The sequence below is a fragment of the Hemibagrus wyckioides genome, linkage group LG07 (genome assembly GCF_019097595.1).
Source record: "Hemibagrus wyckioides isolate EC202008001 linkage group LG07, SWU_Hwy_1.0, whole genome shotgun sequence".
NCBI classification, from domain to species: Eukaryota; Metazoa; Chordata; class Actinopteri; order Siluriformes; family Bagridae; genus Hemibagrus; species Hemibagrus wyckioides.
This window is the reverse complement of record NC_080716.1, coordinates 5,294,055-5,311,611: the sequence shown is the minus strand read 5'-3', so window position 1 is coordinate 5,311,611 and position 17,557 is coordinate 5,294,055. Positions and strand designations below refer to the sequence as shown.

Genomic DNA, 17,557 nt, shown 5'->3' with positions numbered 1-17,557 from the left:
CAGTGTCCTGACAGAGCGCTTTATTATGATTTACACGACTGGAGTTGTGTCTGAGTGAGAGTAAGAGGTTTATAACATGTTTATTACAGCTGTATTACAGGTCTAACTCACCTAATCATCTCACACAGGGTTTAATAACACTTTTTATACCTGTGGTCTAGAGCACTGTTTACCTTTCCTCTGGGTGTTTTGTTCATCTCTAACACACCCATGTTAACCTCAGGAAGGGTGTGTGTGCGTGTGTGTGTGTGTGTGTGTGTGTGTGTGTGTGTCTGTGTGTGTGTGTGTGTGTCTGTGTGTGCGTGTGTGTGCGTGTGTCTGTGTGTGTGTGTGTCTGTGTGTGTGTGTGTGTGTGTCTGTGTGTGTGTGTGTGTGTCTGTGTGTGCGTGTGTCTGTGTGTGTGTGTGTCTGTGTGTGTGTGCGTGTGTGTCTGTGTGTGTGTGCGTGTGTGTGTGTGTGTGTGTGTGTGCGTGTGTGTGTATCTGTGTGTGAGAGAGAGAGAGCTGGATCAGGTGTGTATATTTTACTCATGTACAGGAGATGAACTGTGGAGAGAGGCGTGTCTGTGAGTTAATGTCATCATTCTGCCCTGTAACGTCAGCCCCGATCCCGGAGCAGGAAGAGCGCCGGAGTCGCAGAATTCCCAGAATCGTGGTGTTCACAGAGCCGTGTTCCTCCACCACGTCCTCCAGTTCCAGTTGGCCTTTTCTCCCATGCGGTTGTCCATGTATTGAGGATGACAATGGAAGAGATGAAGAATGAAGCAGAGACGAGTTCCATGGTCTCGATGACGCTATACGCCGTCATGTATCCCGTCTTCAACGAGGTAATCTCACCACAAAGTCCACCCAGGAGTTGATCATTCACTTTACAGCAGCTGGATGATGATGATGATGTACATGATTAACGCTCTGTGTGTGTGTGTGTGTGTTTCTGACACAGCTGGAGAGAATAAACCTGTCAGCGGCTCAGACTCTGCGTGCAGCGTTTATTAAAGTAGGTTTGATTTACACCTGGACTTTAACAGCAACAGATTTCTCCAAAAACATTTTCTTCATTTCTCTGAGTCCAGTCGCGCAGAAGGACGTGTTTACTACACACCCGTAATCCCGCTAACAAGGAAGTGGGGTCAGGCTAACGCTAGCAGATTACAGATCATTTTATGGCAATCGTTATACGGAAAACTGGAGCATTTTTATATCAGTGTTTGCATTTTATATCAGTTAATGAGATGTAGGGTGTGTTTTATGTAAATGAGATGTAGTGTCAGGGCGTGTTTTATGTAAATGCGACGTAGTGTCAGGGCGTGTTTTATGTAAATGCGATGTAGTGTCAGGGCGTGTTTTATGTAAATGTGCTGTAGTGTCAGGGCGTGTTTTATGTAAATGCCACGTAGTGTCAGGGTGTGTTTTATGTAAATGCGATGTAGTGTCAGGGCGTGTTTTATGTAAATGCGACGTAGTGTCAGGGCGTGTTTTATGTAAATGAGACAGTGTCAGGGCGTGTTTTATGTAAATGTGACGTAGTGTCAGGGCGTGTTTTATGTAAATGCGATGTAGTGTCAGGGCGTGTTTTATGTAAATGCGACGTAGTGTCAGGGTGTGTTTTATGTAAATGAGATGTAGGGTATGTTTTATGTAAATTCGATGTAGGGTGTGTTTTATGTAAATGCGATGTAGTGTCAGGGCGTGTTTTATGTAAATGAGATGTAGTGTCAGGGCGTGTTTTATGTAAATGAGATGTAGTGTCAGGGCGTGTTTTATGTAAATGAGATGTAGTGTCAGGGCGTGTTTTATGTAAATGAGATGTAGTGTCAGGGCGTGTTTTATGTAAATGAGATGTAGTGTCAGGGCGTGTTTTATGTAAATGAGATGTAGTGTCAGGGCGTGTTTTATGTAAATGAGATGTAGTGTCAGGGCGTGTTTTATGTAAATGCGATGTAGTGTCAGGGCGTGTTTTATGTAAATGCGATGTAGTGTCAGGGCGTGTTTTATGTAAATGCGATGTAGTGTCAGGGCGTGTTTTATGTAAATGCGATGTAGTGTCAGGGCGTGTTTTATGTAAATGCGATGTAGTGTCAGGGCGTGTTTTATGTAAATGCGATGTAGTGTCAGGGCGTGTTTTATGTAAATGCGATGTAGTGTCAGGGCGTGTTTTATGTAAATGCGATGTAGTGTCAGGGCGTGTTTTATGTAAATGCGATGTAGTGTCAGGGCGTGTTTTATGTAAATGCGATGTAGTGTCAGGGCGTGTTTTATGTAAATGCGATGTAGTGTCAGGGCGTGTTTTATGTAAATGCGATGTAGTGTCAGGGCGTGTTTTATGTAAATGCGATGTAGTGTCAGGGCGTGTTTTATGTAAATGCGATGTAGTGTCAGGGCGTGTTTTATGTAAATGCGATGTAGTGTCAGGGCGTGTTTTATGTAAATGCGATGTAGTGTCAGGGCGTGTTTTATGTAAATGCGATGTAGTGTCAGGGCGTGTTTTATGTAAATGCGATGTAGTGTCAGGGCGTGTTTTATGTAAATGCGATGTAGTGTCAGGGCGTGTTTTATGTAAATGCGATGTAGTGTCAGGGCGTGTTTTATGTAAATGCGATGTAGTGTCAGGGCGTGTTTTATGTAAATGCGATGTAGTGTCAGGGCGTGTTTTATGTAAATGCGATGTAGTGTCAGGGCGTGTTTTATGTAAATGCGATGTAGTGTCAGGGCGTGTTTTATGTAAATGCGATGTAGTGTCAGGGCGTGTTTTATGTAAATGCGATGTAGTGTCAGGGCGTGTTTTATGTAAATGCGATGTAGTGTCAGGGCGTGTTTTATGTAAATGCGATGTAGTGTCAGGGCGTGTTTTATGTAAATGCGATGTAGTGTCAGGGCGTGTTTTATGTAAATGCGATGTAGTGTCAGGGCGTGTTTTATGTAAATGCGATGTAGTGTCAGGGCGTGTTTTATGTAAATGCGATGTAGTGTCAGGGCGTGTTTTATGTAAATGCGATGTAGTGTCAGGGCGTGTTTTATGTAAATGCGATGTAGTGTCAGGGCGTGTTTTATGTAAATGCGATGTAGTGTCAGGGCGTGTTTTATGTAAATGCGATGTAGTGTCAGGGCGTGTTTTATGTAAATGCGATGTAGTGTCAGGGCGTGTTTTATGTAAATGCGATGTAGTGTCAGGGCGTGTGTTATGTAAATGCGATGTAGTGTCAGGGCGTGTGTTATGTAAATTGAGTGTCAGGGTGTTAGGGCGTGTGTTATGTAAATTGAGTGTCAGGGTGTTAGGGCGTGTGTTATGTAAATTGAGTGTCAGGGTGTATGTAGTATCTGTACAGACTCTGTGTGGTGATGCCCTGTGTGAACCGAGTGCAGGATTAAAGCTCTGCTGGTCTGTGGTGCAGGCGGAGAAGGAGAACCCGGGTCTCACTCAGGAAATCATCATCAAGATCCTGGAGAAGAAAAACGTGGAGATTAACTTCACAGAGTCGTTACTGCGCATGGCTGCAGATGATGTTGAAGGTAGGTTGTGTGAGTGGTGTGTGTGGATTAAACTCTTACATGTAAATAATGTGTGTGTGTTGCATAATTAACACCAATCAGCTCTTAATGTGTGTGTGATGGGCATGTCTTAGGTAAATAATGTTAATTTGGGGTATATCTGTAGAGTGTGTTATTCAAATGAGAGTGTATCTATAGACAGCGTTATGTAAATAATGTAGATTTGGGGGCGTGTCTATAGACAGTGTTATATAAATGAGATGTCGATTTTGGGGGCGTGTCTGTAGACAGTGTTATGTAAATGAGATGTAGATTTTGGGGACTTGTCTATAGACAGTGTTATATAAATGAGATGTAGATTTGGGGGGCGTGTCTATAGACAGTGTTATGTAAATGAGATGTAGATTTTGGGGACATGTCTGTAGACAGTGTTATATAAATGAGATGTAGATTTGGGGGCGTGTCTGTAGACAGTGTTATGTGAATGAGATGTAGATTTGGGGGCGTGTCTGTAGACAGTGTTATGTGAATAATGTCGATTTTGGGGGCGTGTCTGTAGACAGTGTTATGTCAGTGAGATGTAGATTTTGGGGGCTTGTCTATAAACAGTGTTATGTAAATGAGGTGTAGATTTCGGGGAGTGTCTATAGATAATGTTATGTAAATAATGTAGATTTTGGGGGTGTGTCAATAGACAGTGTTATTTAAATGAGATGTGGATTTTGGGGCTTGTCTATAGACAGGTATTATGTAAATAAGATGTGGATTTGGGGGGGGGGTGGCTATAGACAGTGTTATGTAAATGAGATGTAGATTGGGGGGCGTGTCTATAGACAGTGTTATGTAAATGAGATGTTGATTGGGGGGGGGTGTCTATAGACAGTGTTATGTAAATGAGATGTAGATTGGGGGGGCGTGTCTATAGGCAGTGTTATGTAAATGAGATGTAGATTTGGGGGAGTGTCTATAGACAGTGTTATGTAAATGAGATGTAGATTGGGGGGGCGTGTCTATAGACAGTGTTATGTAAATGAGATGTAGATTTGGGGGAGTGTCTATAGACAGTGTTATGTAAATGAGATGTAGATTGGGGGGGCGTGTCTATAGACAGTGTTATGTAAATGAGATGTAGATTTGGGGGAGTGTCTATAGACAGTGTTGTGTTTAAGGGGTATTGTTTATTTACTCTGTGTGTGTGTGTGTTTTCCCAGAGTATCTGATCGAGAGGCCAGAGCAGGAGTTTCAGGACCTGAATGATAAAGCCCGAGCACTGAAGCAGATCCTGAGTAAAATTCCAGACGAGATAAACGACAGAGTGCGCTTCCTCCAGACTATAAAGTGAGACTCAGATACACGGCACTACACTCCCTCCTCCACTCCCTCCTCCACTTCCTCCTCCACTTCCTGTCCTAAGATCTCTACTCCAGGGTTGGAGCTGTACCAGTCACAGCATCACCTCACTGCCTCAGAGTCTTGTCAGTGTGCCTCACTGCCTCAGAGTCTTGTCAGTGTGCCTCACTGTCTCAGAGTCTTGTCAGTGTGCCTCACTGCCTCAGAGTCTTGTCAGTGTGCCTCACTGCCTCAGAGTCTTGTCAGTGTGCCTCACTGCCTCAGAGTCTTGTCAGTGTGCCTCACTGCCTCAGAGTCTTGTCAGTGTGCCTCACTGCCTCAGAGTCTTGTCAGTGTGCCTCACTGCCTCAGAGTCTTGTCAGTGTGCCTCACTGCCTCAGAGTCTTGTCAGTGTGCCTCAGAGTCTTGTCAGTGTGCCTCACTGCCTCAGAGTCTTGTCAGTGTGCCTCAGTCTTGTCAGTGTGCCTCACTGCCTCAGAGTCTTGTCAGTGTGCCTCAGTGCCTCAGAGTCTTGTCAGTGTGCCTCAGTGCCTTAGCTGGTCCTCAGAGTTCAGTTTAATCTGCTGTTTCATTTGTCATAAATTTCAGAGACATCGCCAGTGCCATAAAGGAGCTGCTGGACACCGTCAACAACGTCTTCAAGAAATACCAGTATCAGAACCGCAGGGTGAGTCTCTCTCTCTTTCTCTCTCTCTCTCTCTCTCTCTTTTTCTCTCTTTCTCTTGCTCTCTCTCTCTCTCTCTCTCCCTCTCTCTCACACACACACACACACACACACACAGTGTGCGGTATCCCTCTCAAAGTTATATTTTATTTTGTCTGAGTTTGAGGGTAATGTAAGACTATGTAACGTTAGCATAAGATGAGCGTCCGATTAACGCATTATTAGCCGGAGTCTGAATGAATGGAAAGGTCTGTGATTTTAGAAAAGGAAACAGATTGCACCAGTGCTTTCTGGGAAATCTGAAGACTTGCTGGAATTCTGCACTAATCCCATATATACCATCAACCTCACACTAATCTAACCCAGATCCCTTTACTTATTTATCAGTTTGTTTACTTGATCATTTGCAGGCGCTTGAACACCAAAAGAAGGAATTTGTGAAATACTCGAAAAGTTTCAGCGACACACTGAAGACCTACTTCAAAGACGGAAAGTAAGTGACCAGTCCTGATGATTCACTGACAAATGATTCATTACTGGTGAACAAATCACTAAGGAAGATGAATCAGTGACTTCTGAATCATTTCATCATTCCTATAATAATAACAATAATATTTTTCATTATTAATATTAATTTTGTGTTTTTTTGACCCACAGAGCAATAAACGTGTTCAATAGTGCCAACCGACTGATTCACCAAACCAACCTGATCCTGCAGACCTTCAAAACCGTCGCCTAGGAAACCGAGAGAGAGAACGTTGGAGAGAGAGATTGAGAGAGCGTGGATGAGTGTGAAGGAGTGAGAGTGTGTGGGGGGGTAGAGAGAGAGAGACAGGATGTGTGAAGGAGTGAGAGTGTGTGGGGGGGGGAGAGACGGGATGTGTGAAGGAGGGAGAGTGTGTGGGGGGGAGAGACGGGATGTGTGAAGGAGTGAGAGTGTGTGTGTGGGGGAGAGAGAGACGGGATGTGTGAAGGAGTGAGAGTGTGTGGGGGGGGAGACGGGATGTGTGAAGGAGTGAGAGTGTGTGTGTGGGGGAGAGAGACGGGATGTGTGAAGGAGTGAGAGTGTGGGGGGGTAGAGAGAGAGAGACAGGATGTGTGAAGGAGTGAGAGTGTGTGGGGGGGAGACGGGATGTGTGAAGGAGTGAGAGTGTGTGTGTGGGGGAGAGAGAGACGGGATGTGTGAAGGAGTGAGAGTGTGTGTGTGGGGGAGAGAGAGAGAGAGAGAGGGGGGGAGACAGGATGTTTGAAGGAGTGAGAGTGTGTGTGGGAGTAGAGAGAGAGACGGGATGTGTGAAGGAGTGAGAGTGTGTGGGGGGGAGACGGGATGTGTGAAGGAGTGAGAGTGTGTGGGGGGGAGAGAGACGGGATGTGTGAAGGAGTGAGAGTGTGTGTGGGGGGGGAGAGAGAGACGGGATGTGTGAAGGAGTGAGAGTGTGTGTGGGGGGGGAGAGAGACGGATGTGTGAAGGAGTGAGAGTGTGTGTGGGGGGGAGAGACGGGATGTGTGAAGGAGTGAGAGTGTGTGGGGGGGAGAGAGACGGCATGTGTGAAGGAGTGGGAGGGTGTGTGGGGGGGAGAGACGGGGTGTGTGAAGGAGTGAGAGTGTGTGGGGGAGAGACGGGATGTGTGAAGGAGTGAGAGTGTGTGGGGGGGAGAGAGAGAGACGGGTTTGTGTGAAGGAGTGAGAGTGTGGGGAGAGAGAGACGGGATGTGTGAAGGAGTGAGAGTGTGGGGGGGGGGAGAGAGACGGGATGTGTGAAGGAGTGAGAGTGTGTGGGGGAGAGAGAGAGACGGGTTTGTGTGAAGGAGTGAGAGTGTGGGGGGGGGAGAGAGAGAGACGGGATGTGTGAAGGAGTGAGAGTGTGGGGGAGAGAGGGATGTGTGAAGGAGTGAGTGTGTGTGTGGGGGGAGGATGAGTGAGAGAGGGAGTGAGTGTGAGGGTTTATGGGAAATTCCTGTTATAATGTAATATACAAAAGTCTGTTGTTTCTTTCATCTTTTTGTCATTTCCTTTTCCTCTTTTTGAGAGTGTAATTTATAAACTGGAGGAAACGAATAAAAAAATAAACATCCTGTGTGTTTCAGTGTGCTTTAGAACTCACTCCCCCCAACACCCCAACACTCCAACCACCCCAACACTCCAACCACCCCAACCACCCCCAACCACCCCCAACACCCCAACCACCCCCAACACCCCAACCACCCCCAACACTCCAACCACCCCAAACACTACAACCACCCCAACACTACAACCACCCCACTCCTTCACTCTGTTTACTTACACACTCACACCACCTCACTAACTCTCTCTAACTCTCACCACCTCACTAACTCACACCACCTCACTAACTCTCTCTAACTCTCACCACCTCACTAACTCTCTCTAACTCACCACCTCACTAACTCTCTCTAACTCACCACCTCACTAACTCTCTCTAACTCACCACCTCACTAACTCTCTCTAACTCTCACCACCTCACTAACTCTCTCTAACTCACCACCTCACTAACTCTCTCTAACTCACCACCTCACTAACTCTCTCTAACTCTCACCACCTCACTAACTCTCTCTAACTCACCACCTCACTAACTCTCTCTAACTCACCACCTCACTAACTCTCACTAACTCACACCACCTCACTAACTCTCTCTAACTCTCACCACCTCACTAACTCTCTAACTCTCCACACCTCACTAACTCTCTCTAACTCTCCACACCTCACTATCTCTCTCTAACTCACCACCTCACTAACTCTCTCTAACTCACCACTTCACTAACTCTCACCATCTCACTAACTCTCACTAACTCACACCACCTCACTAACTCTCACCACCTCACTAACTCTCTCTAACTCACCACCTCACTAACTCTCACTAACTCTCACCACCTCACTAACTCTCTCTAACTCACCACCTCACTAACTCTCTCTAACTCACCACCTCACTAACTCTCTCTAACTCTCACCACCTCACTAACTCTCTCTAACTCACCACCTCACTAACTCTCTCTAACTCACCACCTCACTAACTCTCTCTAACTCACCACCTCACTAACTCTCACCACCTCACTAACTCTCTCTAACTCACCACCTCACTAACTCTCTCTAACTCACCACCTCACTAACTCACACTAACTCACACCACCTCACTAACTCTCTCTAACTCACACCACCTCACTAACTCTCTCTAACTCACCACCTCACTAACTCTCACCACCTCACTAACTCACACTAACTCACACCACCTCACTAACTCTCACTAACTCACCACCTCACTAACTCTCTCTAACTCACCACCTCACTAACTCTCTCTAACTCTCACCACCTCACTAACTCTCTCTAACTCACACCACCTCACTAACTCTAACTCTCACCACCTCACTAACTCTCTCTAACTCACCACCTCACTAACTCTCTCTAACTCACCACCTCACTAACTCTCTCTAACTCTCACCACCTCACTAACTCTCACCACCTCACTAACTCTCTCTGACTCTCACCACCTCACTAACTCTAACTCTCACCACCTCACTAACTCTCTCTAACTCACACCACCTCACTAACTCTCACCACCTCACTAACTCTCACCACCTCACTAACTCTGTCTAACTCACACCACCTCACTAACTCTCTCTAACTCACACCACCTCACTAACTCTCTCTAACTCACACCACCTCACTAACTCACACCACCTCACTAACTCTCTCTAACTCTCACCACCTCACTAACTCTCTCTAACTCACCACCTCTCTAACTCTCTCTAACTCTCACTAACTCTCACTAACTCTCACCACCTCACTAACTCTCTCTAACTCACCACCTCACTAACTCTCTCTAACTCTCACCACCTCACTAACTCTCTCTAACTCACACCACCTCACTAACTCTCACTAACTCACCACCTCACTAACTCTCTCTAACTCACCACTTCACTAACTCTCACTAACTCTCACCACCTCACTAACTCTCTCTAACTCTCACCACCTCACTAACTCTAACTCTCACCACCTCACTAACTCTCTCTAACTCACCACCTCACTAACTCTCTCTAACTCACCACCTCACTAACTCTCTCTAACTCTCACCACCTCACTAACTCTCACCACCTCACTAACTCTCTCTGACTCTCACCACCTCACTAACTCTAACTCTCACCACCTCACTAACTCTCTCTAACTCACACCACCTCACTAACTCTAACTCACCACCTCACTAACTCTCTCTAACTCACCACCTCACTAACTCTGTCTAACTCTCACCACCTCACTAACTCACACTAACTCACACCACCTCACTAACTCACACTAACTCACACCACCTCACTAACTCTCACCACCTCACTAACTCTCACCACCTCACTAACTCTCACCACCTCACTAACTCTCACCACCTCACTAACTCACACCACCTCACTAACTCTCACCACCTCACTAACTCTCACCACCTCACTAACTCTCACCACCTCACTAACTCACACTAACTCGCACCACCTCACTAACTCACACCACCTCACTAACTCTCACTAACTCACACCACCTCACTAACTCTCACTAACTCACACCACCTCACTAACTCTCACCACCTCACTAACTCTCACCACCTCACTAACTCACACTAACTCACACCACCTCACTAACTCTCACCACCTCACTAACTCACACTAACTCACACCACCTCACTAACTCACACTAACTCACACCACCTCACTAACTCTCACTAACTCTCACCACCTCACTAACTCTCACCACCTCACTAACTCTCACCACCTCACTAACTCTCACCACCTCACTAACTCACACCACCTGCTAACTAACCAGTTAAAGTAACAGATGAGGTTTTGCTAGGTTACTATTCTAACTAGTCACCATGTCACTAGGTCAGATGTTTATACTGAAGAGGATCAGGGTGTGAACTCGTCAGGAGTGTGTCCTGGATGTTGGTTATCTGTCTGCACTCCACGCGGGGTGTGTGTGTGTAATTAGTGTGTAGTAGAGTGTGACGGTGTGCTTGTGTGTTAAAGATGGCCACAGGATGATTGATGCAGCTTTAATAGAACCCCCGCGGCTGTAGAGCAGAAACACGGTCTTCATTTATCACTCTGTCGCTCGCAGACACCCAGATAAACTAACACACTCCATCAGGGGGAAGTAACACAACATCCACACACCACGTCACCTGCTGGAACCACACACACACACACACACACCCCGATGTTTATACACTACAACGCAACACTGCCTCTGCTCACCGTGATGACAAAGGTGGTGATGGTGTTGGTGATGAGGAAGGTGTTGATGATGATGGTGTGTTGTCTGTGACTGCTGCTCCACTGCACACTCCTCATGGTGTTGATGATGAAGGTGTTGATGATGGTGTTGATGATGATGAAGGTGTTGATGATGATGGTGTTGATGATGACGAAGGTGTTGATGAAGGTGTTGGTGAAGGTGTTGGTGAGGATGATGATGGTGTGTTTGTGACTGCTGCTCCACTGCACGCTCCATGTGGTGTTGATGTTGATGATGATGATGAATGTGATGATGAAGGTGATGGTGTTGGTGATGATGAAGGTGTTGATGATGAAGGTGCTGATGATGTATGTGATGGTGATGGTGTTGGTGATGATGAAGGTGTTGATGAAGAAGGTGTTGATGATGAAGAAGGTGTTGATGATGAAGAAGGTGTTGATGATGAAGAAGGTGTTGATGATGAAGAAGGTGTTGATGATGATGGTGTTGATTGTGATGAAGGTGATGATGAAGGTGTTGGTGATGATGAAGGTGATGATGATGATAGTGTTGGTGATGAAGGTGTTGATGAAGAAGGTGTTGGTGATGGTGTTGATTATGATGGTGATGATGAAGGTGTTGATAATGATGATGGTGTTGGTGATGGTGTTGCTGATGAAGAAGGTGTTGATGATGGTGTTGATGATGGTGTTGATTATGATGGTGTTGATTATGATGGTGTTGATGATGATGGTGTTGTTGATGGTGTTGATTATGATGAAGGTGTTGTTGATGATGTTGATTATGATGTTGTTGATGGTGTTGATTATGATGGTGTTGATGATGATGGTGTTGTTGATGGTGTTGATTATGATGAAGGTGTTGTTGATGATGGTGTTGATTATGATGGTGTTGTTGATGGTGTTGATTATGATGGTGTTGATGATGATGGTGTTGATTATGATGGTGTTGTTGATGATGATAGTGTTGATGATGGTGTTGATGATGATGAAGGTGTTGATGATGGTGTTGATTATGATGGTGTTGATGGTGTTGATGATGATGGTGTTGATTATGATGAAGGTGTTGATGATGGTTTTGATGATGATGGTGTTGATGGTTTTGATGATGATGGTGTTGATTATGATGATGGTGTTGATGATGATAGTGTTGATGATGGTGTTGATTATGATGAAGGTGTTGATTATGATGAAGGTGATGATGATGAAGGTGTTGATGATGAAGGTGTTGATGATGGTGTTGATGAAGGTGTTGATGAAGGTGTTGATGATGGTGTTGATGATGATGGTGTTGATGATGATGGTGTTGATGATGATGGTGTTGATGATGATGAAGGTGTTGATGATGAAGGTGTTGATGATGAAGGTGTTGATGATGATGGTGTTGATGATGATGGTGTTGATTATGATGAAGGTGTGGATGATGGTGTTGATTATGATGGTGTTGATGAAGGTGTTGATTATGAAGGTGTTGATGAAGGTGTTGATTATGATGGTGTTGATGGTTGATGGTGTTGAAGGTGTTGATTATGATGAAGGTGTTGATGGTGTTGATGATGAAGGTGTTGATTATGATGAAGGTGTTGATTATGATGAAGGTGTTGATGATGGTGTTGATTTTGATGATGTTGTTGATTATGATGGTGTTGATGATGGTGATTATGATGAAGGTGTTGATGATGGTGTTGATTATGATGAAGGTGTTGATGATGGTGTTGATTATGATGGTGTTGATGGTGTTGATTATGATGAAGGTGTTGATGATGGTGTTGATGATGATGGTGTTGTTGATGAAGGTGTTGATTATGATGAAGGTGTTGATGGTGTTGATTATGATGAAGGTGTTGATGATGGTGTTGATTATGATGAAGGTGTTGATGATGGTGAAGGTGTTGATGAAGGTGTTGATGATGGTGTTGATTATGATGAAGGTGTTGATGATGGTGAAGGTGTTGATGAAGGTGTTGATGATGGTGAAGGTGTTGATGAAGGTGTTGATTATGATGAAGGTGTTGATGAAGGTGTTGATTATGATGGTGTTAATGATGGTGTTGATTATGATGAAGGTGTTGATGGTGTTGATGATGGTGTTGATGATGATGAAGGTATTGATTATGAAGGTGTTGATGATGATGGTGTTGATTATGATGAAGGTATTGATTATGAAGGTGTTGATTATGATGGTGTTGATGATGGTGTTGATTATGATGAAGGTGTTGATGGTGTTGATGATGATGGTGTTGATGATGAAGGTGTTGATTATGATGGTGTTGATGATGATGGTGTTGATTATGATGAAGGTGTTGATGATGATGGTGTTGATTATGATGGTGTTGATGATGGTGTGGATGATGGTGTTGATTATGATGGTGTTGATGAAGGTGTTGATTATGAAGGTGTTGATGAAGGTGTTGATGATGGTGTTGATTATGATGAAGGTGTTGATGGTGTTGATGATGATGGTGTTGATGATGAAGGTGTTGATTATGATGGTGTTGATGATGATGGTGTTGATTATGATGAAGGTGTTGATGATGATGGTGTTGATTATGATGGTGTTGATGATGGTGTGGATGATGGTGTTGATTATGATGGTGTTGATGAAGGTGTTGATTATGAAGGTGTTGATGATGGTGTTGATTATGATGGTGTTGATGATGGTGTTGATTATGATGAAGGTGATTATGATGGTGTTGATGATGGTGTTGATTATGATGAAGGTGATTATGATGGTGTTGATGATGGTGTTGATGATGGTGTTGATTATGATGAAGGTGTTGATGATGGTGTTGATTATGATGGTGTTGATGATGGTGTTGATTATGATGAAGGTGTTGATGGTGTTGATGATGGTGTTGAAGGTGTTGATGATGATGGTGTTGATTATGATGAAGGTGTTGATTATGATGAAGGTGTTGATGGTGTTGATGATGATGGTGTTGATTATGATGAAGGTGTTGATTATGATGAAGGTGTTGATGATGGTGTGGATGATGGTGTTGATTATGATGGTGTTGATGGTGTTGATTGTGATGAAGGTGTTGATGATGGTGTTGATTATGATGGTGTTGATGATGGTGTTGATTATGATGAAGGTGATTATGATGGTGTTGATGATGGTGTTGATTATGATGAAGGTGTTGATGGTGTTGATTATGATGAAGGTGTTGATGATGGTGTTGATGAAGGTGTTGATGATGATGGTGTTGATTATGATGAAGGTGTTGATGATGGTGTTGATTATGATGAAGGTGTTGATGATGGTGTGGATGATGATGGTGTTGATGATGGTGTTGATTGTGATGAAGGTGTTGATGATGGTGTTGATTGTGATGAAGGTGTTGATGATGGTGTTGATTATGATGAAGGTGTTGATGATGGTGTTGATGATGATGGTGTTGATGATGATGGTGTTGATGATGATGGTGTTGATGATGATGGTGTTGATGATGGTGTTGATTATGATGGTGTTTATGAAGGTGTTGATGATGGTGTTGATGTTGTTGATGATGATGGTGTTGATTATGATGAAGGTGTTGATGATGGTGTTGATTATGATGAAGGTGTTGATGATAGTGTTGATTATGATGAAGGTGTTGATGAAGGTGTTGATGGTGAAGGTGTTGATGATGGTGTTGATTATGATGAAGGTGTTGATGATGATGGTGTTGATGATGGTGTTGATTATGATGGTGTTTATGAAGGTGTTGATGTTGATGATGATGGTGTTGATTATGATGAAGGTGTTGATGATGGTGTTGATTATGATGAAGGTGTTGATGATGGTGTTGATTATGATGAAGGTGTTGATGATGGTGTGGATGATGATGGTGTTGATGATGGTGTTGATTGTGATGAAGGTGTTGATGATGGTGTTGATTGTGATGAAGGTGTTGATGATGGTGTTGATTATGATGAAGGTGTTGATGATGGTGTTGATGATGATGGTGTTGATGATGATGGTGTTGATGATGATGGTGTTGATGATGATGGTGTTGATGATGGTGTTGATTATGATGGTGTTTATGAAGGTGTTGATGATGGTGTTGATGTTGTTGATGATGATGGTGTTGATTATGATGAAGGTGTTGATGATGGTGTTGATTATGATGAAGGTGTTGATGATAGTGTTGATTATGATGAAGGTGTTGATGAAGGTGTTGATGGTGAAGGTGTTGATGATGGTGTTGATTATGATGAAGGTGTTGATGATGATGGTGTTGATGAAGGTGTTGATTATGATGGTGTTGATTATGATGAAGGTGTTGATGGTGTTGATGATGGTGTTGATGATGATGGTGTTGATTATGAAGGTGTTGATGATGATGGTGTTGATGGTGTTGATTATGATGGTGTTGATGATGATGGTGTTGATTATGATGAAGGTGTTGATGATGAAGGTGTGGATGATGGTGTTGATTATGATGGTGTTGAAGGTGTTGATTATGAAGGTGTTGATGAAGGTGTTGATTATGATGATGGTGTTGATTATGATGGTGTTGAAGGTGTTGATTATGATGAAGGTGTTGATTATGATGGTGTTGATGATGATGGTGTTGATTATGATGAAGGTGTTGATGATGAAGGTGTGGATGATGATGGTGTTGATTATGATGGTGTTGAAGGTGTTGATTATGAAGGTGTTGATGAAGGTGTTGATTATGATGATGGTGTTGATTATGATGGTGTTGAAGGTGTTGATTATGATGAAGGTGTTGATGGTGTTGAAGGTGTTGATGATGGTGTTGATGATGATGGTGTTGATGATGATGGTGTTGATGATGATGGTGTTGATTATGATGGTGTTGATTATGATGGTGTTGATGATGGTGTTGATTATGATGGTGTTGATTGTGATGAAGGTGTTGATGGTGTTGATTATGATGGTGTTGATGATGGTGTTGATTATGATGGTGTTGATGATGGTGTTGATTATGATGAAGGTGATTATGATGGTGTTGATGATGGTGTTGATTATGATGAAGGTGATTATGATGGTGTTGATGATGGTGTTGATGATGGTGTTGATTATGATGAAGGTGTTGATGATGGTGTTGATTATGATGAAGGTGATTATGATGGTGTTGATGATGGTGTTGATGATGGTGTTGATTATGATGAAGGTGTTGATGATGGTGTTGATTATGATGAAGGTGTTGATGATGGTGTTGTTGATGGTGTTGATGATGATGGTGTTGATTATGATGAAGGTGTTGATGATGGTGTTGATTATGATGGTGTTGATGATGGTGTTGATTATGATGAAGGTGTTGATGATGGTGTGGATGATGGTGTTGATTATGATGGTGTTGATGATGGTGTTGATGATGGTGTTGATTGTGATGAAGGTGTTGATGATGGTGTTGATGATGATGGTGTTGATGATGGTGTTGATTATGATGGTGTTGATGATGGTGTTGATTATGATGAAGGTGTTGATGATGGTGTTGATTATGATGGTGTTTATGAAGGTGTTGATGATGATGAAGGTGTTGATGTTGATTATGATGAAGGTGTTGATGATGGTGTTGATTATGATGGTGTTGATGATGGTGTTGATTATGATGGTGTTGATGATGGTGTTGATTATGATGAAGGTGTTGATGATGGTGAAGGTGTTGATGATGGTGTTGATTATGATGAAGGTGTTGATGATGATGGTGTTGATGGTGTTGATTATGATGGTGTTGATGATGATGGTGTTGATTATGATGAAGGTGTTGATGGTGTTGATGATGGTGTTGATGATGATGAAGGTGTTGATGATGGTGTTGATGATGATGGTGTTGATGATGAAGGTGTTGGTGTGTTTGTGACTGCTGCTCCACTGCACGCTCCATGTGGTGTTGATCATGAAGGTGATGATGATGGTGTGTTTGTGACTGCTGCTCCACTGCACACTCCTCGCAGTGTTGATGATGATGGTGTTGGTAGTGATGAAGGTGTTGATCATGAAGGTGTTGATGATGATGGTGTTGATCATGAAGGTGTTGATGATGATGGTGTTGGTAGTGATGAAGGTGTTGATGATGATGGTGTTGGTGGTGGTGATGATGATGGTGTTGGTAGTGATGAAGGTGTTGATCATGAAGGTGATGATGATGGTGTGTTTGTGACTGCTGCTCCACTGCACACTCCTCGCAGTGTTGATGATGATGGTGTTGGTAGTGATGAAGGTGTTGATGATGGTGTTGGTGTTGATGATGATGGTGTTGATCATGAAGGTGTTGATGATGATGGTGTTGATGAAGGTGTTGGTGGTGATGACGGTGTTGATGATGGTGTGTTTGTGACTGCTGCTCCACTGCACAATCCTCATGGTGTTGATGATGAAGGTGATGATGATGATGGTGTTGGGGATGATGATGATGATGGTGTGTTTGTGACTGCTGCTCCGCTGCACGCTCCTCTCAGTGTTGGTCTAATCGGAGAGCGAGCTCTCGTCCCCGTTCCCGCACCATGCCGAGGGAATCTCATCTGGGCGTCTCCGCGGTAACGGGACGAGTGTGAGGATGATGAAGTGCTGGCGCTCAACGCTCCACGTCTCCTTAACATCTTATTAACAGCTTCCTCTGCTCGTAAGCCACACGCCGCATTAGCATCTCCATCATTAACTCGTCCTGTAGCTGGGAGAGAAATCACTTCACACTCTGCTCTTTATCATTCCTGCTGCTGCAGCGGCCAACAGCTTCCGGTTGCCAGGCAACAGCGGTCACATGACCAGCAGAACAACACCGTTTTTCAGAGAATGAGCTGAAAATAGCAGGCGTAATGGAACGCTCTGCTGAAGCGCTGATGAAATCATG

The 17,557-nt window shown here is 43.8% G+C and overlaps 1 protein-coding gene across 2 annotated transcripts in view; it reads left to right on the top strand.

Moving 5' to 3' along the window:
• The window catches only part of LOC131355523 (programmed cell death protein 10), a 6,784-nt gene extending 411 nt beyond the window's left edge, over positions 1 to 6,373 (top strand). The window contains exons 2-8 of one of the 2 annotated variants that reach the window (XM_058393860.1): positions 602 to 826; positions 943 to 996; positions 3,392 to 3,509; positions 4,700 to 4,826; positions 5,427 to 5,505; positions 5,913 to 5,995; positions 6,160 to 6,373. In XM_058393860.1, the coding sequence (XP_058249843.1) occupies positions 737 to 826; positions 943 to 996; positions 3,392 to 3,509; positions 4,700 to 4,826; positions 5,427 to 5,505; positions 5,913 to 5,995; positions 6,160 to 6,241 (633 nt within the window). In that variant the 5' untranslated portion in view covers positions 602 to 736 and the 3' untranslated portion in view covers positions 6,242 to 6,373. Of the gene's footprint in view, positions 1 to 582; positions 827 to 942; positions 997 to 3,391; positions 3,510 to 4,699; positions 4,827 to 5,426; positions 5,506 to 5,912; positions 5,996 to 6,159 lie in introns of those variants that run through there. The other variant, XM_058393861.1, reaches the window with a different exon arrangement.
• Positions 6,374 to 17,557: the final 11,184 nt, after the last annotated feature.